The sequence below is a fragment of the Ambystoma mexicanum genome, chromosome 12, assembly GCF_040938575.1.
Source record: "Ambystoma mexicanum isolate Mex_15411 chromosome 12, UKY_AmexF1_1, whole genome shotgun sequence".
In the NCBI taxonomy this organism is placed as follows: domain Eukaryota; kingdom Metazoa; phylum Chordata; class Amphibia; order Caudata; family Ambystomatidae; genus Ambystoma; species Ambystoma mexicanum.
The window spans coordinates 501,494,009-501,521,439 of record NC_090936.1 but is presented as its reverse complement, the minus strand read 5'-3'; the positions used below and the strand labels follow the sequence as shown (position 1 = coordinate 501,521,439).

The following is a 27,431-nucleotide window of genomic DNA, read 5'->3' as shown; positions in this document are numbered from 1 at the left end:
AACCAGAAATGTAGCTTTTGTTTTGTTAGGTAGGAAACCTCCCTCATAGCGATAGGGCTAGTTAGGTGTTTTGCCTCCTGAGAACGAACTCCAACCGTCCCAGTCCTTCTTTTGGTTTGCCACATGCCCTAGAATCTCTCCCTAAGTACATAATGTGTTACAAGATAACATCGCATACATATGTTCATAAAAATGCATTCTGGGTGAAGGGCCCTGGGTATCTACATAATCTCAAACTCTCCCTCAATGTGCTCTCCCAGAGCTAGTAACACTTTAGGCACCTTAGGATCGAAGCCTCAACCTAACTTGCAATGTCTCTGATCCATCTATAAGAGTTTCACAGAACCAGCCAACCACCTCAGCTTTTCAGCACACACATGACAGGTGTTTGCTCAGTGCTACTCCCTCTTCTACACAGAAACCATGTTACTACAACCTCTGAATGTTTGCGCTATCGTGACTAATTGTATATGTGTACACGTTTCATATGTGACAAAGCGGCTGCAAGCTGACACATTTGGCATTATACAAAGCTAATAAATGGATAATATATGACTAAAATCCTTTCCTTTTTCTTTTAACAGTGCAGTCAGATGGATCGAACGAGCAAAGACACACCCAGGTGAACACAATACCTGCACTGGAAAACCGTATGTGAGATAAATCAATAAATAGGGAGCACTGAGACCTTGAAGACGAATTGATATCTTTATGTTAAGACATTTCAGCCAGATGTACACAAGTCGTTTTGTGTTTGCAAACTCAACACAATTGCAATGCAAAAAACTGTCCCCATAAGAGGCAATTAGTGTTTGTATAGAGGAAGCAGTTTCACTGAGGGCTGCTTCCACTGTGCATAGGTCGTCTGTTTCTGGGTGATGGATAGCGGATTAAGGGAATAATGGTGCTGACCTGTTTATATTCAGGAGGCAAAGAACAAATAAGTCCTGCCCCGAAGTTGGATGTGGGTCTTACCACAGAGAGTGCATGTATGCTTCAAGGATTTGAATATACAGTCTTGGGAGGATAGCTCAGTGGCAACGTGCTCACCTTGGAAGCAAAACGATACGGAGCAACACAGGTTCGATCCCCAGGTCTGCGCGTAGAAACCTCTGGGTATTAAGCGCGTTATAAATAACCTATCATTTCATATCATATCACGAGTTGGGCTGTAGCCGCATTTAAGGGCTGGCCCTATCACGTGTTGGGCGCTAAATGGGCTGTTTTACCTCCAGCTTTTTTCTGGAGAAGAAAATCCCATTTAGCACCCTGTTTTCGGCGGTATTACCGCCGGCTGTATTAGCACGCAGTATTAGCGCTGAAAATGTCCCATTGGAACCAATGGGCCCAATGCGGAATGGGGAATTACTGTTAACACCCAACCCGTGATCCGGCGGCAATACCACCGGACCGGTGGGTGCTAACGCTATTACAGTTGGGCGGTATTACAGCCGGGATACCGCCCAACTCGTGATGAGACTCACAGTCATATAGGATTTACATGGGCGTAAGGATGATGCCTTCATCTGAGGTGCATTAGTTACTTCAGGACACATTATAAAGCACAACATGGTTTACACAAACGGACATCTATCTATTTGAATGACAACATGAATTACCAACAACAGTAAAATGGGGCTAGACCCTGTGAATTTTCAACCTCTGTGCCAGTGAGCACATTCATGCAATGACGTCTGACACAAGATGTTTTCAGATTCTGTTTTTTTATGTGCCAATGATATTCATAGTTATTCAAATAAAATACACCATGCTGTGCAAGCTGGGTATACGAAAGGGAAAAATAGGAAATTAAATGTTACATTACACAATTAGCATTCATCAAAAAGCTTCACAGTCTTATCTTACCAATGTCCTTGTACACAAGCAAAAATTGGCAGGGAATGCAGCTTGAAAGAGAAAAAGGAGAAAACAACAGCAAAAAAAACCTTTTTTTAGGAACTTTAAAAACATGTTTGTTCCAAACACTAATGAGCATTATGCAATGATAGCAACCTGCTGACCCTGACTGGCTTTTAAAAATGCATCCAGGCATCCAAACCTCACTTATGACCCATATTCATCTTAGAAGTTGGCAAGGTTCCTGTGCTGCTAGCTCTGGAAAACCCCTCTTTTTGGGCTTGCCAACGATAAAACAAGGTCATGATCTCAGCAACTTGCCAGCACTGTCTCAGCCAGAAAAGCATCTCAGACCATATGTCACAGCCCAGCACCCGGCAGCCTGGTTCCCAGCACAGTATCTCTGCACGTCTCCTTGCAAGTCAGCCTGTCCGTCTAAAACTCATACCCACTCACAATATCTTTTATAATCTCATCCTGTCAATCAACAGAAATCCTTCCCTTCAATAGGTCATACCACCAAACACCATGTGGTATTACTGTTGGACAGCAATAAGATACATTTCTCTTCCTTTGACTTCCTGACTTAACAATACTGTTTTTCAGCAGGGCACATTCCTTCTTCGCAGCCTGCCACACAAACTACTGCAGTGCTGCATGTTTAAAAATCTCATTCAATGAACCAGATGCATTTCAGATTTGGATTAAGAACATTTATTTCCATGTAAACTTATTTGCACTCCATGTTAAGGATAGGGGATTCAGTTAATTGGGATTCATTAAGTTAGCATGTTAATGTATATTAGCTATAAGTACCCGGCGAGAGTTAAGCAGAATGCAACACGCATTCTGATTGGCTCTCGCCAGGTCGTTACCCGGCCGAGAATCCTTTGGGGGGGCGCACAGATAATTTTGGCAGGAAACTTAAATTCACAAAGCACTCCTTTATTGAAAGAAATGGCCAACCATAGTTCACGTAGAGTGACTGAGAAGGGTAAATCATGGATGGAATTTCTAATGGGATGGGGGCTGAAGATGGCAAATGGAAGGCTTCTGGGTGATATCCCAGTGAATCCAACGAGGTGGCAAGGATCATCTGAATCCATCATCGACTATATATTTATGTCGAATGACCTTTTCACACGGCCGGCATCACTTAACATCAGGCAAGATGGGGAGAGCGATCACTCACGCTTAGAGCTCTCAATATCCGATATCATATGCAGAACACAGGATAGACATTGTCAGGATATTGACAATAGGAAGGGTAGAATACGCCTTATTAAGTATAAATCGGAGGGGAGAGCCCTTAATAGTCGACTTATGGACATTACTGCACGGGTCCAATGGGATAATTGTAAGCCTGAGGTCTTCACCAGGTTTGTCTGGACCACCTGTCCACTGAGTATTGGAGGTGGCGGGAAATCACAGGTTCATCGCCACACGGTTGATGAAGAAACATCACAGAGGAAAAAACATTTAAATTGGAGCCTGACACAGCTTAAAAGATTGGACCAGGAAGAGGGAATCTATAAAAGAAATTCAAGATGCCTCCGGCAGGAATATATGCATTGGTCAAAAAAGTAGAAAGATGTTGCATCTTCAACAGGATGGGGAACTCATGTTAAAGTTAATTAGGAACGGGGACTCGAGACATTTCTGGTCAGTTATACACCAACTGGAGGGCAACTCAAGTGGCACATTGTGCAACTTAGTACCGGAGAAATGTTGGACTGAATATCTGTCTGAGGCCTTTAGAGCTGCCAGTGACTCGTCTCCGCCTACCAGTGAACCAACAAAGTGGTGTCTTTCCTTTAATGAACAAATCATAATGGATATGATCATAAATAGCTCAACATCAAAGGCAGCGAGTCCCAATGGACTCACAAATCATGTTTTGAGGAATAACCCTCACCTCTGGGCGAAACTTTTGAACTGGTTGTTTAAAGACATTCTCGCAAAGCAGAGGTTTCCTTGCTCATGGAAATCAGCTATTATAATACCATTGTTCAAGGGGGGTGACTGGGCGGTACCAATGAACTACCACCCAATCGCTCTCCTGGACATTGACAGTAAGATGTTTATGAGAATCCTGTTTGGGGAATTGGAAGACTGGGTGAAAGAGACCAAGATATTATCAAAGTACCAAACGGGATTCAGAAAAGGGCTGTCGACGGCTCTTAATGGAGTAACACTAAATATTCTGAGTGAATAGACAGGCAAGAAGGGTGAACTTGAACTCTTTGGGGCTTGGGTGGACTTCTCAAGTGCCTTTGACCAGGTAGATAGAAACCATCTGTGGTTGAAGTTAAGATCCTGGGGAATTCCAGAAGGCCTATTGGCCATGCTGGTTGAGCTTCACAGAGAAATCACAATCAGAGTTCGACTAGACCAAGAAGGGTATCTCTCTGACCATATTAGAGTGGAAAGAGGAGTTCAGCAGGGTTGTTTGGGGGCCCCCTCTTTTTCAATCTCTACCTGGCCGATGCGGGGGAATTCCTTAAGTCGTCGGCATTGGCAAGCTCAAAGATTAATGGATCTGGAGTTCATTGGCTTGCCTATGCTTACGATTTGGTCCTGTTGGACAATACAGCAGTGGGGCTTCAGCGCCTTTTGAACAGTCTTGACTATTATGCTAAAGAGAATGGTCTTACATTGAACCCCAAAAAGTCAAGAATCGTAGTGTTTAAACACAGAAACAAAAAGGGGCTCTATCCACACTGGGAGATGGGAGGTCAGCAAATCCAAGAGTTGAATAATTGATATATTTAGGATATAAAATCTATGCCTCTCCAGCTATTTGTAAAGTGGAGCAGGATATTTATAATAAGACCAGCCAGATCATCCCTCAGATGAAAAAAGATCTAACGAAATACTGTGGCTTTTCGCTCATCCCTTTGATTAAATATTATAAAGCAAAGGTAGTCCTGGTAGTCTTATATGGGCTGAAGGCAAAGCCTCTTCTTTGGCGTGGAGATTGACCCAGATGGGAAGGGCTGATTTGGAAGAGTGTTCTAGGCCTCCCACACAGCCTCCAGTTTGCAAGTCTTAGATCCGAATTGGGCCTCCGATCACTTAAAGCTCACGCTGGCTGGAAATTGGTTTCTCTCTTTTGGCTCATAATGACATCTAATGAGGGGTCCTTGTTCGCAGATATAAAATCTCACTTGGAAAAAAGCAGTTCTAAGATGCTTTCAAACCTGGAAGCCTGGGCAATAGAAGGGCTAAACACAACAGATTTAGATTGCTAAACTCTGTTTGAGAATCCCACCAAGGCAAAAAAGACCTGGTTTGAAATGGACTGGATAACGACTATAGAACATCTGCGTAGTCTGGAATGTGAAAACCTTTTCCTGAAAGTTGATAAAAAGCAAGGGTGTATTGCCAATTATTTGGTGAAATTTCCGGACAGTAAAATCAGGAAAAACTTTCTCAGAATGAGACTAAATGTTGTCCACACCAGAGAAACTCTGTCTCAAAGGGGGATGGGTGACTCCTCTCTTATTCTATGTAATGTGTGCAAAACCCGTAGAAACAATCCTTGAAACATTTGTTTATAGAATATGAGGGTACCTGGCCAGCAAGATTAGTACTGTTCGCAAGATTTGGTGTGGGGACTGAGAAACATGTCCCAGACATGTTTTGGGACAGTATGATATCAGGGTACTATCAGAACTTAACAATAGCAGGGATTCAGGTGCTGGAAAAAAGCAATATTGTGTTCTAGAAATCCTCCTGTAAATACAAATTTGTGATTGGCACTTTTGGAGTGATCACTATGGTCGAGGTTTGACCTTGCAGAGCCTGGAAAATGATAGTCTATGTTCTTTTGTTTTTAATTCTCCTCTTCCTGTTGTGATTTTTTCCTTTTATGAACTCTCGTATCCTTATGTCCTCCACCTTATCCTTACTCTTATTTACCCCTGTTTTAATTACTTTGCCCAAGGAGTTATTCTTTAATGTATGATGATGATTCTGAGTTTTTTCATGGTTTAATGGACTGTTTTTATTTTGAATTTACTGTGGATTTTATTACTTGTTTATGAGCTGTATTGTATTGAAGAGATATTGTAAAAGTTTATTTTTTAACCAAATACAATTAAATTAAAAAGGAAAGTAAAAGTGTAATATTGTATCAATGTACCCACCAACCACTTGCCCTTAATTAGTTTAGCATAGGCGAGCTCTTCAACCGCAGGATTACTAATGACCATCTCACAACCCCCAGATACCCCATGATTTGATTTCAGCCCACAAATAGCATCTGCTGCATCCGGAATAAATGGCTTGCCTGGGAATATATAATTTTTCTCTTTGAATTTCACACAATTATCCCAATTTGGAATCAGATAAACATCATGTTCCCATGATTGAAATGCTATCATCTTGGGAGTACTAATCTGTACGTATTTTTCACTTTGTCAAAAACCTACATTATGTACCAACTTGGTCTGATAAATCAATTCGGGAGCAATGTATGGAATGCATAATAAGAAACCTATTTGCATCCTTTCCATATTTATGTATAATGGCATCGCACTTCCCATTTCAAATGCTATCTTCTCCTGAATCATTTCCATTTCTCTTTGTGTGATCTGGGCAATCATTTGACGGATGATATCAGATGACACAAAATACAAGGGTATATGTCCTTGAATTAACTGAGATATTGCACTTTGAACTTCTCGTAAATACCTCCCAGTAGTATCTCAATTGAGTTCACTACATTTACAATGTCATGCAGCAATGTATCATGTTTAACAACAACATTGGTACCATGCTCCACAACTTTGGCTTGTTCATTCAACACTAATATTGTCTCATTGACATATCTCATTACCTCATTGTGTCCCACTCTAATTCCACCTAACGTTTGGTGTATTGTTTTTAAATCGTATGTTAATTCCTGTGCCTTAGCACTTAAAGCACCCACAGACACAGCAGTGGCTGTGGACATTGTTGTGCCCACTACAGCACCAATGATAGTCATCACAATGGAGGCTACGAATAAACCCGCCATTTGCTTCCCTCTTTTTCTCTTTATACTGGATGAACTCACAAAAGTATTTTCTAACTGCAGTATGATCTCTCTGGTTGTCCTCTGAGCTTCTTTCTTGCGTGTTTGCACCCATTCCTTTACCTGATCAGACGTAATCTCTGTTCCATTCAAAAATCTTTCAATAATAAAATCAGGGTTTAGGCTAATATACATGTTGTGATACAGCAAGCTTCTATTCTCCAAGATAAAACCTGGTACTTCTTCTACTGCAATAACATCTTCACAGTCTCTGAAGAATCTATCTTCACCCCATTCTTTAGTCCGGGGGCTTTGCCGGGGTCTCCGATCCTCTGGCATCCTCCAGGGGTCCAGCGCTTCAAGAATCTGGTGCTGATGAGCTAATCAGTTAATTTTCTAAAATAGAAGAAAAAGACACTTTAAGTACCAAGCACAATACATTTTTCATCCCTCTTCTACTGGTACACCTAAAAATGAAATTGGATTATTATTTTGTGCAACCATAGGTACTCGTCAGCCATGCTAGAACACCTCAAAATAAATGTATCATTATACAAATCAAAGACATACATATCATGTCATGCAACCAAATGTAGGGGAGGACAGGCCTTAAAGGCCCCCTCTCCTGCATTATCCTCCCCCGGTGAGGACCATGGCTCGCTGGGCGTCCCCTCGTGCCACCCGGGCCCAGGTGGAGGAGGGCTCGTCCGCCGATGACATTGCCCCCACGTATCCATCATATACACACACACACACACTAAAGTTTAGACAGGCCCAGGAGCCATCGTGCCCAGTAAAGATGGCGTGAGTTCAGCACACTGTAGCGCGGCCCCCACCTTTGGAGGACTTTCCCAGCATCCCTGCCGCCGCAGCACCATGGTAGATCCGCTGCGAGCGCGTTCCCATGAGAAAGCCGGGTATGAGCTAACCCGAGATGCTAACACTGTAACATTTCGTCGTTCACAATGTAATACTGCACCCCGCATGCCCTGGTCCGCGAGGCCGGGGCGACGGGGAAGAAACTGTAGCATCACTAACTGAAGAAAGTAGAAAATAATTCAAGTATTGGTATTAATGAACTACCTCTTTTTATACAGGTTCTGTAAACTGTAAATTAATCATAAAGATGTAACGTTTATATGATATCACCCCAGGTCTGGACTAATGCTGCTATACCCACAGAGAAAGATGTCGATGAAACGTATAACCTTTATATGTATAAGTGTTCTTTCAGTTTTATGTAGAAACCTGAACTCGTATATGTTTTCTTAGTCACCCGTAGCGGCGAGTATCAATCTCTGTAGGCCATAACCTAGAACTACCTCATGTAACGTCTATTGTACATAAAATAATCCACCACTGTAGTGAATATAATGTTAGGTAACGAAAAGGTACTCAGACTGAATATATTAACGAAATGTTTAATGAACTCGAAGTATATATGTATGGTATAGTAGTTTAAATAAGACAAATGATATAAAAGTTTTGTATTCAAAATTAAGGCAACACACGAGGAAAATACCTTTTGTGAATATATGCAAGGCCATTCTCCCTCCCACCCTACGAAGCCTGCCAAGTAGAAAAAAGCTAAGGCCTGTGCCGTGCTCCCCCACCTCCCCCGACCAAGCTGGAACCGCTTCAGAGAGTCAGAGGCCCCAACACAGAATCCAAGGCCACCGGCCGCCACCTGTGTTATTTACAGCACGGTAATAAACTCACGTTTTAATCCACTGATCTACCAGCACCCTCTCGTAAATCCCATAATCCCCCAGACCATCCCAAGACGTCTGACCCCGCACAAACACTACCCCCGATAATGGGACAAGACACAGAGCCCCCTTCATAGTAGCCTCTAACGTAGTAATAAAACATGTACCACCCGGCCCAAGCCCTCAGAGCCCAGCCCCTCGACCTGAAATACCAGACGTCAGAACACCGGTAAATCCAATAGATGACCACCAGACCCCTCACAAGGTGCATTCCTCCTGTGTTGTATTTCATTGATTGAAAGATTTACTGTAGAAGTTAGATATGGGGTTTTAAGTAACTGCAATGTGCATGATCTAGGGCACCCAAGTCAGGGAAGGTATTCATCTTTGTCACAGGCTGCCCCAGCGAACCAACACCGTCCGGATGACCTCAAGCCAGCCTGCCAGGCCCAACCCAACCCACGAGGCTGACCAGTGACGTCCTCCCACCCGGACCAACCAAGCTGCAGCAACACCTATAGTTAGTCAACGCCACCCAATCCCAATTAACTTGTGCCCCCTATAGTGTGTAGGTTCTGATGACGTTTTTTGTATTAGAAATACGCCTGCCTTTGCGATTGTCAGGCAGAGCGCTCTCGGAGGTTGCAGAGTTCTTTGCATGCCATATTCTTTTGATAAACTCCCACTTACGCTCACCCGCACTCTGTCTTGGCCTTATTCCCATTACGGGAGTGTCCATTATTGTCTCCCATTGCAGGGAGGATCGTGCTAATTTGGGGGCGCTTCCACTCAGTGGTGACCCCGATAGCGTGATATTTCCAAATTTATTTTTCCTGAACTCCTTTTAACGACCCCCTTTTTGGCACGAGAATCTCCGGTCAGAAAGGGAAACGCACGGTGAGCCGGCTCCGGGAAGCTACCCGCCAACGGCGACCGGTACGCTTAGAAGTGCGCACTCAAACTAGAAGGGGTACGGGATCCCGGTTGCAAAATCCCCTTTGAGTACAGCTCGCCGGAGCCGGGGCTGACCGTTGAGCAGAAAGGCAACACCGCCTGGACGGACCCAGTTTCGGAGACTATCGGTTCAAGACGGGCACGTGAGTACCGAGTGCGAGCGATCATAAAGGGAGAGGGAGGGGAACTTGTGAACAGGATAACGTGGGCAGGTAGAGGAGAGAATAACGGGTGTCTATTAAAGACAGGTCTTAAAAGTTTCTTTATCTTTTCTTTGCATATGGCCATTAGGAGTAAGAAATAAGTGAAGAGGTAGAAGTGACGGAAACCTAGCTCCGAAAGGGGGTGGAAGGCGGCGCCGCATAGTGCTATCTAAACTAGTACTGGGAATATATGAAGAAGTAAAAAATAAGTTATTGGTGTCTGGCAAAGGGAGACACTTAGGATACTTTTAGTGATTGCTACTCTTTCTATTTCTTTTTTTTCCATTCCACGGGACAAGGGGTGAAAGCGAAAAGGGTATAAGGTAAATATACTTGTAGAAGAACTATAAAATAGGGAGCGCGTTTGGAGGAGTGGGGATTAAGTAGTGGCACGTACAGACGTGAACACAGTAACCTTAGCAGAAAAACAGGGACAGCTGGCCAGGGAGGAAAGGGAGGAAAAAAGACGAGGTGTGAGTGGGAAAGCATTATGAGGGGTGCGCGCACCGTGTGAGTATTGGAGAAGAACGGTTGACCGCGAGGGAGTGCCAGAGAGTGTCGGCCATAACTAGTAGTTGATTGGTTGTAAGTGAAATCACATGAGAGTGTATGGGACTGGGAAGGAGATGAGTTGTGGTGAGTAAGAAAGGATTTGCGCAGTGAATAAATTTGGGTGATATCGTTGAGACGTCCGCTCTTGTCTGTGCCATAAAGGTATACATACATATATCTACACCTAACTAAAAGTAAAGGAAGTGGACACGGTCGTTGCTAGTGATTTAGAATATGGGGGCAGAAACTCCCTTGTCACATATTTGTAAGAGCCTACCGGGGTACGCTGAACAAATAAATAAATATCACGATCAATGGGTAACAGAATTAAAAGGGGAGGGATTGCCCCAGATTTGGCCCGAGGGAGGGTCTTTTGACAAAAGCGTTCTTGATATGGTACGAACATGCATTAGCCTCAAGTATAAGGGAAAACAATGGCAAAACAGGAAGGAGATATTAGACCTCTGGAGACTGTTTGAGGAAGTACCCCCACCCAAAGATCCGGCACCAAATGTCGATCTGCCGTCCACAACAGACAACCCACTCATGATTCCAAGAGGGGAAAAGGACCAGTTAAATACAGAACAACCTACGGAGGTGATTAGCTTGTACCCAATATTGAACAAACCAGCCCCCGCAGCAGGATATATTGATCCTACTTATGTGCCTCCCCCCACAACTGTTACACCACAAAGACCGACAGCCCCCCCACCATACAAAAGCACTAGAGAACGTGCCCAGGGAAGCACACAGAGAGTGGATATAGAAAAGCTAACGAGTGACTTAGAGTCGAGGCTTTCTGTGGCAAGGGATGAACTCTCAAGAATAAAAGACATATGTGAGCGCACAGCATGCGCCCCTACACGATCAGAACGCACGTCTAGAGCGTCAAGCGAAAGTAGACAAATTGAGGAAGGATGGAAAAAGGGGGAAATACTGTTCAGAATTGAGGAAGAACCGACACGAATAATAGAGGTAGGAGCATTAGAAGGGAGCATTGGTGATGTATCACGAGAGAGAGGGATCAGAGAGGACTTGTTATGTGATGTCAGAGGAGGGATGGATGAGAGTGATAGGTTGAGCATGGCAGTAGGAGGGGAAAGCGAGGAGGTGGACGGTGCATGCTCGTTAGGGACTATAGATGATGAATGGATGGGACGACTAAGAAATAGAGTGGGGAAGATGGCGTCATTGGAGTCAGCAGCGACTAAAGTAGGGGAGGGTGCAACTCCAAAAGGGAAGTTACAACTTCCGTTGATACACAGAGGAGGGGGGAGACCAAACTATATACCCTGGGCCCAGATGGACAAGGCTAATTTAATGAAATTATTGCCCCCGTTGTCAGGAGGGGCGAGCAAGTGGATATATGCATTTGAGAAACATACCGCCGGCATACCATTGGCAGTAGGCGATGTGAAAAGCCTACTAGTATCCGCAGTAGGAGATCAAGCGGATAGAGTATGGGCTAAGGCTGGTTTCCCGGGCGTGACGTTGGATTGTGATCGCCATGACGGGGCTTCCTTTAATACAGTGCGAGCAAGGGTGTGGGACGCACTGCGGGAGACGTTCCCAGATACCCCTGATTTACAGTCAGTAATGCAATGTACAATGAATGACGGGGAAGATGCTATGGATTACATTCTCCGGGTGCAGGAGATGTGGAGAGCGGAAACGGGCACGCCCTGGCATCAGTCAACGTCTCTGTTTTATTTTATCATCAAGAGAGGGCTCCCAAAAGAGGTGCAGAAGGCACTCGACAAAATAGCAGGTGTTGAGGCGAAGGGGTGGCCAGAGATCCAAAGCATAATAGTGCACCATTGCAAAAGAATAAAAGAAAGAGAGAGGGAAGTAGCACAGAAAAGGTTGGCAGACGAGGCGAAGTTGGTACAATCAAAGCTAGTGAAGGTTGCAGCAGCGGTAGCCGGGCTCCCACTCATGAGGGAGGGAGATGAAGGGGAGGAGGGGCAGATAGCAATACAAGGGAGAATAGCAGCTAATTGGGCCGGACAAGGCCAGCGACAGTGGAACGAACAAGAGCAGAACGGAGGTCTAGCGTGGCAAGAGTGGGCCCCACGAGGGGGAAGAGGTGGGTACAGGGGCCGAAGAGGAGGACAAGGGTATGGAGGAATGGGAGGAAATGGGTGGCAGGGTCCCAGAGGTCCACAGGGGAGCTGCTGGAATTGTGGGAGATGGGGGCATTACTCAAGGGAGTGCAGAAGCAGACAAAACAACGGGTTCCAGGAGACAGAGCAGTACGGTCACCCCCACCCAGGAAGCCCATACGGCCTCCCCATGGGACAATACCAACAACCAGAAAATGCAGGACAAAGAAGTAACGCACAACTACACGGACATCAGTACAGAACACAAAACCACCCGCAGAATAATGACAATATACAATACACGCCAGGTAACACTTTCGCCACAGTAGCTAATGGAGCGCCTGCCCCCGCACCTTATAGCGGCGTGTCAGTAGTTTCGGGGAACATTTTTGATCAAGGGGGGGCAATGAGACACCCCGCATAGGACAGCCCACAGAGAGCACTTGCGTGTCCAGTACTATCTACGACCCACAATGCATCAGAGGAACCATTGATAGGAGCGCAGATAGGAGACAAGCAATTCATATTCATGGTGGATTCGGGAGCGGAAAAATCATGTATTAAAGAGGGCCGGTTCCCGTTATCTAATAAAACGTTAGAGACGCAGGGGTTCTCTGGGGCTGTAATTGAAGTTCCTTACACAGAAGCATTGGATGTGACAGTGGGGGGTAAAACAGTGAAAGCACCCTTACTGTACTATGAACGTTCTCCCATTAATTTGCTGGGGAGGGATCTCTTAAGCAAACTAAATATGACAATATCATTCACAGAAAGTGGTATAGTATGTTCAACGCCTGGCATATGTCCCCTCCGCATAATGGCAGTAATACAGGGCCACACAATCATGCAAGAGGTTAGAGGGGTACCAAGAAATGAGGAGATGTTTATTGAGGGCATGAGAACATTGGCTCTCATAGTACCAGAACTAAAAAGGATGGATTGGAGGATCCCAGCCGAATTCCTTTTCCGCCCCATAGTGAGCCCCGACACAGCTCCCGGGTCAGTGCTATCGTTGGATTTACACGCAGTACACGTGTCAGCAAACAGAATATGTGTGATTGGCATTGACATGGACGGATGTGAGTGGCGGACAGTACTGTGTACAAATGCAAATATCCCACTGAGGGAGCTGTCAGACGAGGAGCTATTTTCTGACACTGAGGCTGATGGCGAAATTGTGATGGAACTAGCAATGCCGTGCGACATTGTAGTTACAGCCAGAGAAACTCAAGTTGAATTAATGGCAGTAGTAGGAGCACCACATACATTTTTTGAGGACGACATGAGGGTAGTACCAACTAACATATGGACGAATGGCCCCCATGATGTGGGGCTACTACATGGGGTTCAGCCTGTGGTAATAAAACTGAAACAGGGAGCAATTCTACCACGGGTAAAACAATATCCACTGTCACGCGAAGCAGAAGAAGGGATCAGAGAGACAATAGATGCACTGCTAGCGCAGGGAATAATAGTCCCCTCAAACTCCCCATGTAACACATGCATTTACCCGATTAAAAAGGCGAAGGGAGGTTCCTGGAGGATGATACAAGATTTACGCCCACTCAATGATGTGATTCAGAAGGAGTTCCCTCTAGTGCCGAACCCGGCGACAATACTATGCAATATTCCAAAAACGGCGTCCCACTTCACGGTCATTGACTTGAAAAATGCATTTTTCTCGATTCCCTTAGCAGAAGAGAGCAGGTACTTAACAGCGTTTACACTAGGGGGGAGGAGGTTCGAACATTGCAGACTACCACAAGGATATTGCGAGAGCCCAAGCATATTCAACAGGATACTACATGAAGATCTGGGGAATTTGTCTGTAGAAAGCACGGTGATTCAGTACGTTGATGATTTATTGGTTTGTGCACACACTGAGGAGGAGTGTAGAAAGGATTCAATAACACTTCTGATATTATTGGCCAATAAAGGGTACAAAGTGGACAAGGGTAAGTTACAATACTGCCTGACAGAGGTCCTATATTTGGGACAGCTGATATCAAAGGATGGCAAGCGGATCATACCAGACAGGGCACAGGCGATTAGAGCAGTTGGGGAGCCCAAAACAGTAAAAGAGATGCAGAAATTCCTGGGTATGTGCAACTACTGCCGAGCATGGATATTGGACTATGCAGCATACACAAGGCCCTTATTACAGGCACTCAAAGAAGCCCAGCAGGAAAACAAACACATAGAATGGACAGAAGAAATGAACACATCATTCAACTCACTGAAAGAGCTGATATCAAGCGCTCCAGTACTGGCAAATCCAGATTATGGGAGCGAATTCTTCTTATTTTCGCACTGCAAAGGAACACTGATGACAGCAGTGCTGACACAAAAGACATCGTTAGGGCACAAGCCACTGGCTTACTATAGTGGCACTCTAGACGCAGTAATGCAAGGTCATTTCGCGTGCGAGCAATCACTAGCTGCAGCCGCGTTCGCTATTGAAAAAAGTGCCACGATAGTAATGGGCTGTCCTGTGACACTATTTGTGGAGCACTCACTCTTTGCAATATTAGAGCGATCAAAGAGCACATTGACAACACAACGAGCCACAGCATATGAAATAATATTGTCCAGTGCAAACATCCATATAGTGAGATGCAAAACAGTGAACCCAGCCACATTCATCACAGAGGCGTGCACCATAGAAGACATGCAGAACCACAACTGTGCAACATACACAGGTGACGAAGGTCAGGACCAGGTGGTTTTTGAGAATGCCCTGAACGAGGGAGAGGTGTATTTCGTGGACGGGTCAGCCTCAATAGACATGGAGACAGGAGAGAAACATGTGGGTATGGCAGTGGTACGATTAGAGGAAGGTGAATACGAGACACTAGTGCAATACCGCCTCCCATCACACTATTCAGCCCAAGCAGCAGAACTGATAGCGCTAATAGAAGCATTGCATGCAGCTAAGGGGTGCGCAGTGACAATATACACAGACTCAGCATACATGACAACAACAGTACACGGCGGGCTGGCACGGTGGGGGCGGAGAGGGTTTCGACGAGCAGATGGAACACCGGTTCAGCATGCAGAATTATTGAAAGAACTGATTGAGGCCCTGCAAGATCCCACGGCAGTGGCCATCGTAAAATGCCAAGCCCACACTACAAATACAGATCTTATATCTTTGGGGAACGCGGCAGCAGACGCCGCCGCCAAAGAAGCCTCATATTTTCAGAAAGGTGAGGTAGGAGAGTACATGTTGCACCACACAACAAGCCAAGAGGTCCCCACAGGATACAACATGATGCCCACACAAGAAATAATAGAGCTGCAAGACGGAGCTAGTGCAGAAGAAAAATTGCTGTGGACTAAGAGGGGATGCAGCAAATCGCCGACTGATTTATTGTGGCGACAAAAAAGTTCAGGAAAAGCTGTGATGCCAGTAACATTGTTAGAAATAGCATTTCAACAACTACACTTTCCCGCACACAATGCAAAACAACACATAATGGCGGAGATACAAGAAGATTGGTTTGCGCCTTGCCTCCAGGAACACATCACAAGGTTGACATTGGAATGCACAACATGTCAAATTTATAACTCAGGTATGACATTGCGCACACTGAGAGGTACGATACCAAAACCAAATGGTCCATTCAGAGAGCTCCACATCGATTATGTAGACATGGGAGAAAGATGTAATGGGGCTCGCTACATGATTGTGGTTGTATGTCCATTTTCGAGGTGGGTGGAAGCAGGTCCCTGTGCGCGCCCTGATGCGAAGGGCGCCGCAAAGTTCCTAGTGCGGGAAGTATTCCCGCGCTGGGGAATTTGCGAAGTCATTCGCTCAGACAACGGCACACATTTTGTTAATGAACTATTCAAAGAAGTGACTACGTTATTGGGAATAAAGCACAAATTATGCTCGATTTATCATCCTCAAAGTAATGGCGTAGTGGAAAAGATGAACGGCCTATTAAAAAGCAGATTGTCAAAACTGTGTTTTTCCCTTAAAAAGACCTGGATGTACTGCCTGCCTTTGGCCCTGTTCGAATTGCGTAATCAGCCAAGTAAAGACCACCATTTGTCCCCGCATGAGATCGTCACGGGAAGGAGAATGCACACAGCGCATTCGCCTCTCCGTGAACGTTCTGATGCACACAGAAGCGCAGCGATATTGGGAGAGGAGTTCACAGAGTACTTGAAAAAACTAACACGGGCAGCGCGCGTAATAGCGAAGCAACTTGCCCCCCCCTCTACAAGAGAGGAGGGGAGTACAACAGAACCAGTACCACTGCCTGACAAACAATTACAGCTAATGCCAGGTGACTTTATATATGTCAGAAGTTTTGTGCGAAGGTGGAATGCGCCACGTTTCCATGGCCCTTATGAGGTAGTGTTTTGCACGCCCACGGCAGTAAAGGTGAAGGGCCTAAGATACTGGGTGCATTTGACAGACGTACGCAGAGCCTATAGCGCCGTAGAAGGTGAGGTGCAGGACGAGGCACAGGCAACAGCAGACAGTGGTGTTATGGAGAATGAGTGAAGGTGATTTTGTGTATGTGCAGCGATTGACAATGAATGCAACTGATGACATGGCATTCGTACGAAAAAAAAAAAAAAAAAAAAAAAATTTAATTTGAATGTTTTTTTGTTATCTGATTTTTTGAAATTTTTCCTTTCTTTTGAAGAAGATTTTATATATATATATATTATACAATGATCTAAATGTATTGATTGCAAATACCCTTGTCTGTGGAAAGAAACCCTTCCCCTACCCACGTCCATGCTTTATGAACAAAAAAAAAAATAAATAAATAAAAAACATGGTTAATAACGTTGGAAATGTTTACATGTCTGTACTTAATGCACTTTTGTATCTCAAACAGGAATTACCATGGCATCTAATGGGCAGCCTGCAACTAACAGATTTGTTAGAATTAGAGAAATGTTGATAGATAGACTTACATATTCATACGAATGCGGATTGTCAGTTTGTGTTATTGTATTTTTCCTATCAATATTTTGCCTGGTGATATATTGGTTTATAGCGTTCATCTCTATCGAGATGACCGAGGGGGGAGGGGGGAGTAACATCACCCGAGCTCCTGGGAGCAATACAACCACAAGTGTAAATATAAAAGAAGGTGATTTTTTAGTATGGGATGGATCACACTTTGTATGGGGTTACTACACTGAACCACCAACTGTCGCCCTGTCAAACTCAAAAGGTATACAAACAGAAATGGAAAACAACACAATGTCCACACCTGAACTATATAGCAGCCCCACTACCCTCCCCACCCCGTTAGAAGGAAGCGATTTGTTGTTTATTGAGGAAGATGGGAATGTTATAACTATGACAGAACATAAGGACTCATATCAAAAGTTTGACAAGGGGGGTGGGAAGGAGGAAGGGGGGCCCATTCTTTCACTTACCAAAAGTAGACGTAGGAGAAGCGAGGATAGTAGGTGGAGAAGAAAGATAAGCAGGAGGGGGTATGATGAGTACTATGGGTTAGGCTTAGACAAAATGGAAGACCCTCGGCACCCCCACCAAGCAAATAAATGGTATGCTGATATGAGTGCCACAGCCAAACAAACGACCAATGAGAGCTGTTATGTCTGCTCGCTCATTCCCCATGCATCAGGCACACCTAAAGTGTTGTTGCCCAGAGAATTGCCCATTGTAGATGCCCAGTGTCTCCTTCATCTCACGCTATGCCGAATAAAGAACACCTTCCAGGCACACGACGTCACTTTCAAGATTATACAGACGGAGAAAACGTGCTACCCAAAAGCAGCTGGAGTGGTATGTCTCAAAGAACCATTTTTTGTGATACAAGGGACACTATTTTCTGAAAACAAATGGAAAGAGGAAGAAGTACTGTGCAAAGCGGAAGCACTGAGAGGTGTCCAACCAGCCAGAATGCGATGGATAGAAGAAACATGCACACCAGTATGGAGGGAACACATTTCCAAACTGACATGGGTAACAGCAATGGAGAAACCCTTCAAGCTACAAAGTGAGATCAAGAACGAACTATGTTTTAAGGGAGAAGGAAAAGTGGCAATAGGGACGAATAAAAACTGCAACAAAACTCTCACCATCCCAGACATGAGAAAAGGAACAGCCGCATTAATGGACACATACTGGGTATGTGGGAACCAGGCCTACTTGCACCTTCCCCAGGCATGGAGCGGCAGCTGCTCGATGGCCACTCTGCACTCGGCACTAATGGTGATTCCAGAAAGCCACGTTGACGAAAATAAAAGGACGCCAGGGAACATGCACCAGGGTGCGGTTCCTCCCACTGTACAATCACACCTCTATGTCCTTTCCTCCGAAGAGAAGGGGGAAGAGCTATCACGGAACAGACGGGCATCAAATTACATATCTCAAGCTTCGTCCGATTTATTGGCACAGATCCCAGACAGGTACCGACTGTTCAGCTCTGTAGAAACATTCTTTGCCTCGCTAATTTCAAGTGTCCAAGCAAGGGCAAATGCAAAATGGCTCCAGATAACACGGTGGGAACTGATTCAGTTAGCCAATGACACTGAAGAAGGGTTCAACATAATAAAGGTAGAACTGCGAGCTCTACGCCTGATGACCATGCAGAACAGGTATGTTCTGGACCTGCTGACAGCGATGGACGGAGGTGTTTGCCGAAAAATAGGAAGTGCCTGCTGCACTTTCGTACCTTCTGAAGACGCGGAAAATGGTTCCTTATCCCACGTGATCGAAGCAGTACACAATCTGGGAGAGAAGATGAAGATGGAAGGTGGAGCAGAAGCAAGCACGTGGTTTGACAATATCTTCTCCTGGGTTCCCTCTTGGCTTGGAATGACGATGAAATTTCTGGTACCAGCTGTGGTGTTCCTCCTCGTGGCGTTCTGCCTGTGCCAGGTGGGCCTCCGATGTTGTGCAAATGCGGTCCCTAACGGCGCAATGATGATGGTGACAATGGGCAACTCTGGTGGTACAATGAGGGCAACACAAGAAGTACATGTGCAGACAGGAACAGACAACACCCCCCAGTACCGGTTAGTGCCCATGTACCGTGACAAGTACATAGTAGACAAACTATGGCATACCACTATCAAGGAACCCCGAGACGTGGAATTAGAATGGTACACAGAGGTCTGGGTAGATTTGGAGGAAAGTGGTGACTGTATATATTTAACGTGCACACCAGACGAATATGCTAGAAGAGGGGAGAGCCTGAGGGGGGTGTGCAGGGCATGGATGCCCATAAAGGGAACACCTGCATGGGATGACGCAGTAGTAGAGGAACAAGAGTGCAGAAGGTTGGAAGACCTGAAGAATTCGTTACTTTAGTAACGAAAGGGGGGAAATGTAGGGGAGGACAGGCCTTAAAGGCCCCCTCTCCTGCATTATCCTCCCCCGGTGAGGACCATGGCTCGCTGGGCGTCCCCTCGTGCCACCCGGGCCCAGGTGGAGGAGGGCTCGTCCGCCGATGACATTGCCCCCACGTATCCATCATATACACACACACACACACTAAAGTTTAGACAGGCCCAGGAGCCATCGTGCCCAGTAAAGATGGCGTGAGTTCAGCACACTGTAGGGCGGCCCCCACCTTTGGAGGACTTTCCCAGCATCCCTGCCGCCGCAGCACCATGGTAGATCCGCTGCGAGCGCGTTCCCATGAGAAAGCCGGGTATGAGCTAACCCGAGATGCTAACACTGTAACATTTCGTCGTTCACAATGTAATACTGCACCCCGCATGCCCTGGTCCGCGAGGCCGGGGCGACGGGGAAGAAACTGTAGCATCACTAACTGAAGAAAGTAGAAAATAATTCAAGTATTGGTATTAATGAACTACCTCTTTTTATACAGGTTCTGTAAACTGTAAATTAATCATAAAGATGTAACGTTTATATGATATCACCCCAGGTCTGGACTAATGCTGCTATACCCACAGAGAAAGATGTCGATGAAACGTATAACCTTTATATGTATAAGTGTTCTTTCAGTTTTATGTAGAAACCTGAACTCGTATATGTTTTCTTAGTCACCCGTAGCGGCGAGTATCAATCTCTGTAGGCCATAACCTAGAACTACCTCATGTAACGTCTATTGTACATAAAATAATCCACCACTGTAGTGAATATAATGTTAGGTAACGAAAAGGTACTCAGACTGAATATATTAACGAAATGTTTAATGAACTCGAAGTATATATGTATGGTATAGTAGTTTAAATAAGACAAATGATATAAAAGTTTTGTATTCAAAATTAAGGCAACACACGAGGAAAATACCTTTTGTGAATATATGCAAGGCCATTCTCCCTCCCACCCTACGAAGCCTGCCAAGTAGAAAAAAGCTAAGGCCTGTGCCGTGCTCCCCCACCTCCCCCGACCAAGCTGGAACCGCTTCAGAGAGTCAGAGGCCCCAACACAGCATCCAAGGCCACCGGCCGCCACCTGTGTTATTTACAGCACGGTAATAAACTCACGTTTTAATCCACTGATCTACCAGCACCCTCTCGTAAATCCCATAATCCCCCAGACCATCCCAAGACGTCTGACCCCGCACAAACACTACCCCCGATAATGGGACAAGACACAGAGCCCCCTTCATAGTAGCCTCTAACGTAGTAATAAAACATGTACCACCCGGCCCAAGCCCTCAGAGCCCAGCCCCTCGACCTGAAATACCAGACGTCAGAACACCGGTAAATCCAATAGATGACCACCAGACCCCTCACAAGGTGCATTCCTCCTGTGTTGTATTTCATTGATTGAAAGATTTACTGTAGAAGTTAGATATGGGGTTTTAAGTAACTGCAATGTGCATGATCTAGGGCACCCAAGTCAGGGAAGGTATTCATCTTTGTCACAGGCTGCCCCAGCGAACCAACACCGTCCGGATGACCTCAAGCCAGCCTGCCAGGCCCAACCCAACCCACGAGGCTGACCAGTGACGTCCTCCCACCCGGACCAACCAAGCTGCAGCAACACCTATAGTTAGTCAACGCCACCCAATCCCAATTAACTTGTGCCCCCTATAGTGTGTAGGTTCTGATGACGTTTTTTGTATTAGAAATACGCCTGCCTTTGCGATTGTCAGGCAGAGCGCTCTCGGAGGTTGCAGAGTTCTTTGCATGCCATATTCTTTTGATAAACTCCCACTTACGCTCACCCGCACTCTGTCTTGGCCTTATTCCCATTACGGGAGTGTCCATTATTGTCTCCCATTGCAGGGAGGATCGTGCTAATTTGGGGGCGCTTCCACTCACAAACGATTTCAAAAATATACACCTCCCACACATTGTACCGTTATAATAGATCCCCTTAACACCTCCCATGTCCTAGCAGTATTTACATTGATTCCCTGGCTTTGATAACCTTTCATTCCGCACTCATTCAGCATTTTTCTTTTATTTGCCTCAACTTGCTCAAGTCTCTTCACCTCATGTTTTCGGGTGGAAAGGTTTTATTTGATTTACATGGACAAACTGTTCCACTGTCAACTCACCCTCCTTTTTAACTATTTTATGAACCACAGGTGATATCTTGTCTAATATTTTAAATGGCCCTTGCCATGCCGCAAGAAACCTCAAATTTTGATGTCTACCCTTTCCAAAATTAAACTTATAAACCTGATCTCCTACCTCCTACACTTTTGTAGATATCTCCCTATCATAATATGTTTTTGCACTGTCAGCAGCCTTTTCCAAATTCCGCTGCACAAATGCAAATGCATGTTGTAAGTGCTTCCTCAAATGTTCCACATATTCATGAACTGTGGAGGCATTTACAAGTGTCTGCGCATGGGTCTTGTAAAGTAAATGCTATGGCAACACCATTTTTCTTCCTGTCAGTATTTCATGAGGACTGAGATTTGTTGATTTAGCAGGAGTCGATCTAATGGCCATTAATACCAAAGGCAGCCGAAGGTCGCAACTAGAACCTGCTTCAGCCACAAATGTCTTTAATATATCCACAATCGATCTGTGGCTCCGTTCCGCCCCACCCGAAGAAGAAGGCTGGTATGAAATGTGTAGTTTCCTTTCCACACCCAAAATCTGCCACACTTTTGCCATCAATGCACTAGTAAAATGACTTCACCGGTCTGACTCTATCTTTGGGGTAACCCAAATCTTGAAAAAATATGAGTCATGAGTAATGTGGCTGCTGTTTGTGCACTGCAATCCGGTGATGGAATGCACTCCACCCATTTGGACATCAAACAAACTACCGTTAATATATATTTGTTTCCTCGTGCTGATCTTTTTACAGGCCCGACATACCAGACCATGGACAGGTCAGACCCCTTTTCATTAATGGTGCCCTATGCATAGGTGAAGCAGGTTGAAATTGTGCACACACTAGACACCCTCTTGTGTATAGTTCAACGTGTGTGGCCAATAAGCATAATCTTTCAAAATGTCCAAAGTTTTCTGGGAACCCCTGTGCCCTGCAGTTATCACAGTTATCACATCATCAGCATGATGTAATATCAATCCCCGAAAAGATAAAGGTACCACCCATTGCATTTGCCCTGTCACAGATTCTCTAATCATCAGTCCATCTTGTAATCTAATTTTCTTTTTGTTTTTTTAGCAACACCCTCAACTCCTCTTTCCCTTTACTAACTTCTTCAGTCAGAGGGTTTTGCTCTGCATCCAATTGGTGATTATAGAATATGCTTAAAATCATAGCCTCCTTTTGCGCTTTGACTAAGTCTTGAGCTGGAGTATCAAAACTCCATTGCACCACAGGCTGCGAAACTACTTTTGGAGATTTGGAGCGTGTTACCTACCTGTATTTCACCAAGCAGGTGTTCAATAGGAAACAATTCTCCCATCACGGCACCATTTTTGACTAACTGATCTGCCTTGTCATTCCCCTCCTTGTCCTCACCTGGCATCTTCAATTGGCCACGTATCTTTCTCCAATGTATTAGCAAATCATATTCTGATGCAAGTTTCTCTATGGCTTGAATAATAATCTTGCCATGTTTAAGTGTTTTTTTGTTATAGGTGAGCATACCTTTTATCTTCCAGCCAGGTAAATATTCGACAAAACTATTTCGTGCATAGTCAAAATTGGTCAGTAGAACTACCTCTCTGAGTTTGTTTTCAACTGCGGTAGTGACTGCTTTGTAAATAGTGCCCAACTCTGCTACTTGACTACTTCTAGGCCCAATCCTCATGCTCACTCTTGGAATGTTGTCACATTTAAACAAGACATTTCCTATTCCTGCCACAAGCTCCTTTTCTGTGTTATTTTCCACTTGGTATGCACAACCATCTACATGCAAAGGGCTTCATTACGACCCAGGCGGTAAGTTACCGCCTGGGCCGTGACTTTACCACCATGGCGTAAACTATGTTTACGCCATGGTGGTTGGCGGATTTACCGCCCCATTCCAACCTTGGCGGGGCGGTAAATCCCCATTTTCCCATTTACCCTTCCCCATTCCCATTTTGCCCCATAGGGCATAATGGGAGTGGGGAAGGCGTTAATTACGCCACCGTAAATTACGGTGGCGTAATTAACTCCATGGTCCCTTAGCGCCATGGATTTTAACACCTGCTAAAAGCAGGTGTTAAAACCTCCATGGCGCTAAGGGACCTCGTACTCAGGCGGTAAGGGTCGGCGCTGTTTACGCCGCCGTAAACCCCTTACCGCCTGAGTTGTAATGAGGCCCAAAGTTGGTAAACTCCTACATATCTCTTCATTGAACGCTTTGTGTTGAGATTGTTGAAATTAATTCATACTTGATTCTATTTCTGCTTCATCAAGTGCACATTCAGCTGCACAATCATGCAAATCTGCTATCCCTTGGGCAACTGGGCTCTTTTTATTCTGTCCATATCTTACTTCGACAGGAAATCCCTGAAGTGCCAATGTCCAGGAGGTAATTCTAGATTGGGCCAAATTCCCCGATATAATTCTCTTGCTTTGCAGAAACTGCAGAGGCTGATGATTTTTTTCAATATACTCTTTCCCCTTGAATTATGGGACGGAAATCCTGTAAAGCCTAGACAGTGGTTAGGAGTACCTTTTCACATTCACTGAATTTAGTTTCAACCTGTGACAAGGCCTTGCTAGCATATGCAATAGTCTTGTTATTCACATCATGCTTTTGATATAATATGGCTGACATGCACTGATCTGTGAACCCTATCTCTACAAAGAAATCCTAGTTATTTATGGGATACACCAGACACAGTGCCTTCATGAGACATTCTTTCAGCCTGGCCACTGCTTCACTTTGTTCTTTTTCCCATTTCCAGGGTATACCCTATTTTAGTAATCTTGTTAAAGGTTGTGTAATCTCTGCATCATTCTCAATACATTTCCTGTTATAACCTGTCATCCCTAATAAACTCTTTAATCCCTTCAGATTATTAGGATCTTTCAATTAATGTATTGCCGCCACCGTCTTCTTTTGCAGGTTTAACCCATTTTCAGTCACCTCATGATCTAAGAAGTTCACTTTGTTTTTACACCATTGTGCTTTCTGTAAAGATACTTTGGCTCCAGCCTTGGCTCCAGCCTTCTGTAACTGGCCAAGCACATGTCTAATCTCATTGAAATGATTTTTCACATACTCATTTTTACATAGCACATCAACCACATAAACTATTGTCCCCCTTTCTGCTGCATCTGGTAGCGCCTTTCCCAGATATTCCAAATTCACTCCCAGAAAATGCAATCTTTTTTGGATATCTTCAGCCAGTGGTACACACCAGTATCCAGCTGTCAGATCGAATGTGGTAAACACCTTTGACCCGTGGACCTGTGCGAGACCCTGATGAACAAATGGAAGCGGCCACCTTGAAACAGGTACTCTCTTGTTTAACTCTCGTAGATCTACACACAAACACCATTGGCCATTAGGTTTTAACACGGCTAATATTGGAGTGTTTGATGTGCTATTAATGTGCCTAATGATCCCTCTGGATTCTATTTTTTTTTATTATTTCAGCTAGTGATTCCAAACATGCCAGGGGAAACCGGTATGGTTGCACAAACACTGGTTCCCTCCCATGTCCTTCTGGTAATGTGGCAACATGCAAATCTGTTAACCCACAATCATGGCAAAAACCTCTTTAAATTCCACAAATATTTTTCTCAATTGGTCCTTTTCTTCTTCATTTATGCGTGCATCTGTAGCCTGAATCTGCTCTTCTACCATTTTAGAGAATTGTGGGAAATACTCCAACGGAGGAACCACGTACTCTCCTCCAACCGGGTGGCTGTATCTCTTTGGATAGCTGACACATTTTGATTTTTTTAAAAACTTTATTTTAAAATGTTTAAACTGTTACAGAACTGTCGCACCCACGTTAGGGCATGTTACCCATGCGCCATCTCGATCACCCGTCCTCCCTTCCCCCCTCCACCCAGTCTGCTGATGTTCGTGATAGTTTGTTTCCTCTTCCGTGCGAATCAATAAGTACGTTGGTTCCCATGTTGGGCAAGTATCTCTGTTTTGCGTGTTGTGTTCTCCTGTCGAGGATGATGTGTCTTTGTCTGCTTCGTTGATTAGGAAAGTCACAAGTGGGCCCCAGATATCGGGGGGTTGTGCGTGTTGAGGCAACGTCTTGGCAGTAGAGAATGTCCTTACGCCAGTTTGCTACCGTCGGGGCTGGTCCTCGACCCCAGGCCATGGCGATTCTCCTGTGGGCTAGGGTCAGCAGCACCCCTGCCAGTTTCCTCACTGCTGATGAGAGTTGTTTCGTCATCCCCAGCAGAGCCACCGTCGGGACTGGTTGTGCTTCCTCTCCTATTATTGCTGATGTGATCTGAAGGACCTGGGTCCAGAAAGTTGTCAGCTTGGGGCAGTCCCATGCGAGGTGTACAAAGTCGGCTGTTAAGTTTCCACACCTCTCACATTGCGCCGGCGAATCTGGTTGTTGTTTACTCTTTTTGGCGGGAGTGAAGTATGTCTGGTGTAAGAAGTTACAGTGGATTTGCTTGAGACATGAATTTAGCGCTATTTTTTGTGTTTGTCGCAAAATGAATGTCCATTCCTCCTCTGGTATTATTAACTGAAGGGAATTCTCCCATCTTGTTTTTGTGTGTGTGTTGACGGGTACTGTATCTGTTAAGATGGATCTGTAGATGGTTGAGGCCAATCTGCCCTCGCCTTGTGCTTGGATCACATAATGCAATAGTTGTCAAGTTGAGGGTTGTCGCGGGAAGGTGGGGAAGAGTGCCTGGAGGGTGTATCTGGTTCTGAAGTAGAGAAACTTGTCTAGGGAAGTGAGGCCCCCCCTCTGCATAGCGTGTTGGGGTGTTATAAAAACTCCCTCATTGAACAGGTCACCCACAGTGTTTATCTGCAGCTTTTCTACCCATTGATGAAAGACCTTTTCAGAGGTCAGAGGGATCCCTGGTATGAATTTGATCGGGAAGAGGGGCGAGTATCTCACCGGAACTTTATATTTTTGTGCGAGTCTCTTCCAGATTCCATAGGTCGTGAGGACTACATTCATGGTATTGTTGGGTACTGGGAATTGACTAATAATGATCGCCCTCAGTAAGTTGGGAGATGCAAGGGCACGCTCTATTTGTACGTGTGGCCTGACAAAGTATGGGGCATACCAGTAGCCGAGGAACTGCGCCTGCGCCACCCAGAAATATCTCTCTAAGTCAGGGAGAGCTGATCCCCTGCTTGATACAGGGAGTGTCAGCGTTGAGTGAGCGACTCTGGCTGGTTTGCCCGCCCATAGAAGCTCTAGGACTAGACTTTTGATTTTCCTCATAAAGGGTTGTGGGATTAAAATGGGGATGTTGGAGAATAGTTTCGGTAAGACCACCATTTTGACCAGTGAGGCTCTTCCCCACAGGGTTAGCGGGAGAGACTTCCAGCGGTTTACTTTCTCCTGCAGTGTTTTTACTGCTGCCTCGTAGTTGTCACGGAATACTTCGTGGTAGTTTAGTGACATCAATATCCCTAGATAGTGTACCCGTGAGGTCTCCCATGCAAAGTGATAGTCATCAGTGAATGGTCTGGTAGCAGGAGTGAGCGGGAATATGATTGATTTAGTGTGGTTAATTTTTAGGCCAGAAATTGCCCCA

The 27,431-nt window shown here is 45.1% G+C and overlaps 1 protein-coding gene across 1 annotated transcript in view; it reads left to right on the top strand.

Moving 5' to 3' along the window:
- Positions 1-27,431, top strand: part of LOC138512981 (protein FAM118B-like) — a 391,143-nt gene that overhangs the window by 30,388 nt on the left and 333,324 nt on the right. The window contains exon 2 of the mRNA XM_069627701.1: positions 585-622. Coding sequence (XP_069483802.1) covers positions 594-622 — 29 coding nt within the window. The 5' untranslated portion in view covers positions 585-593. The remainder of the gene's footprint in view (positions 1-584; positions 623-27,431) is intronic.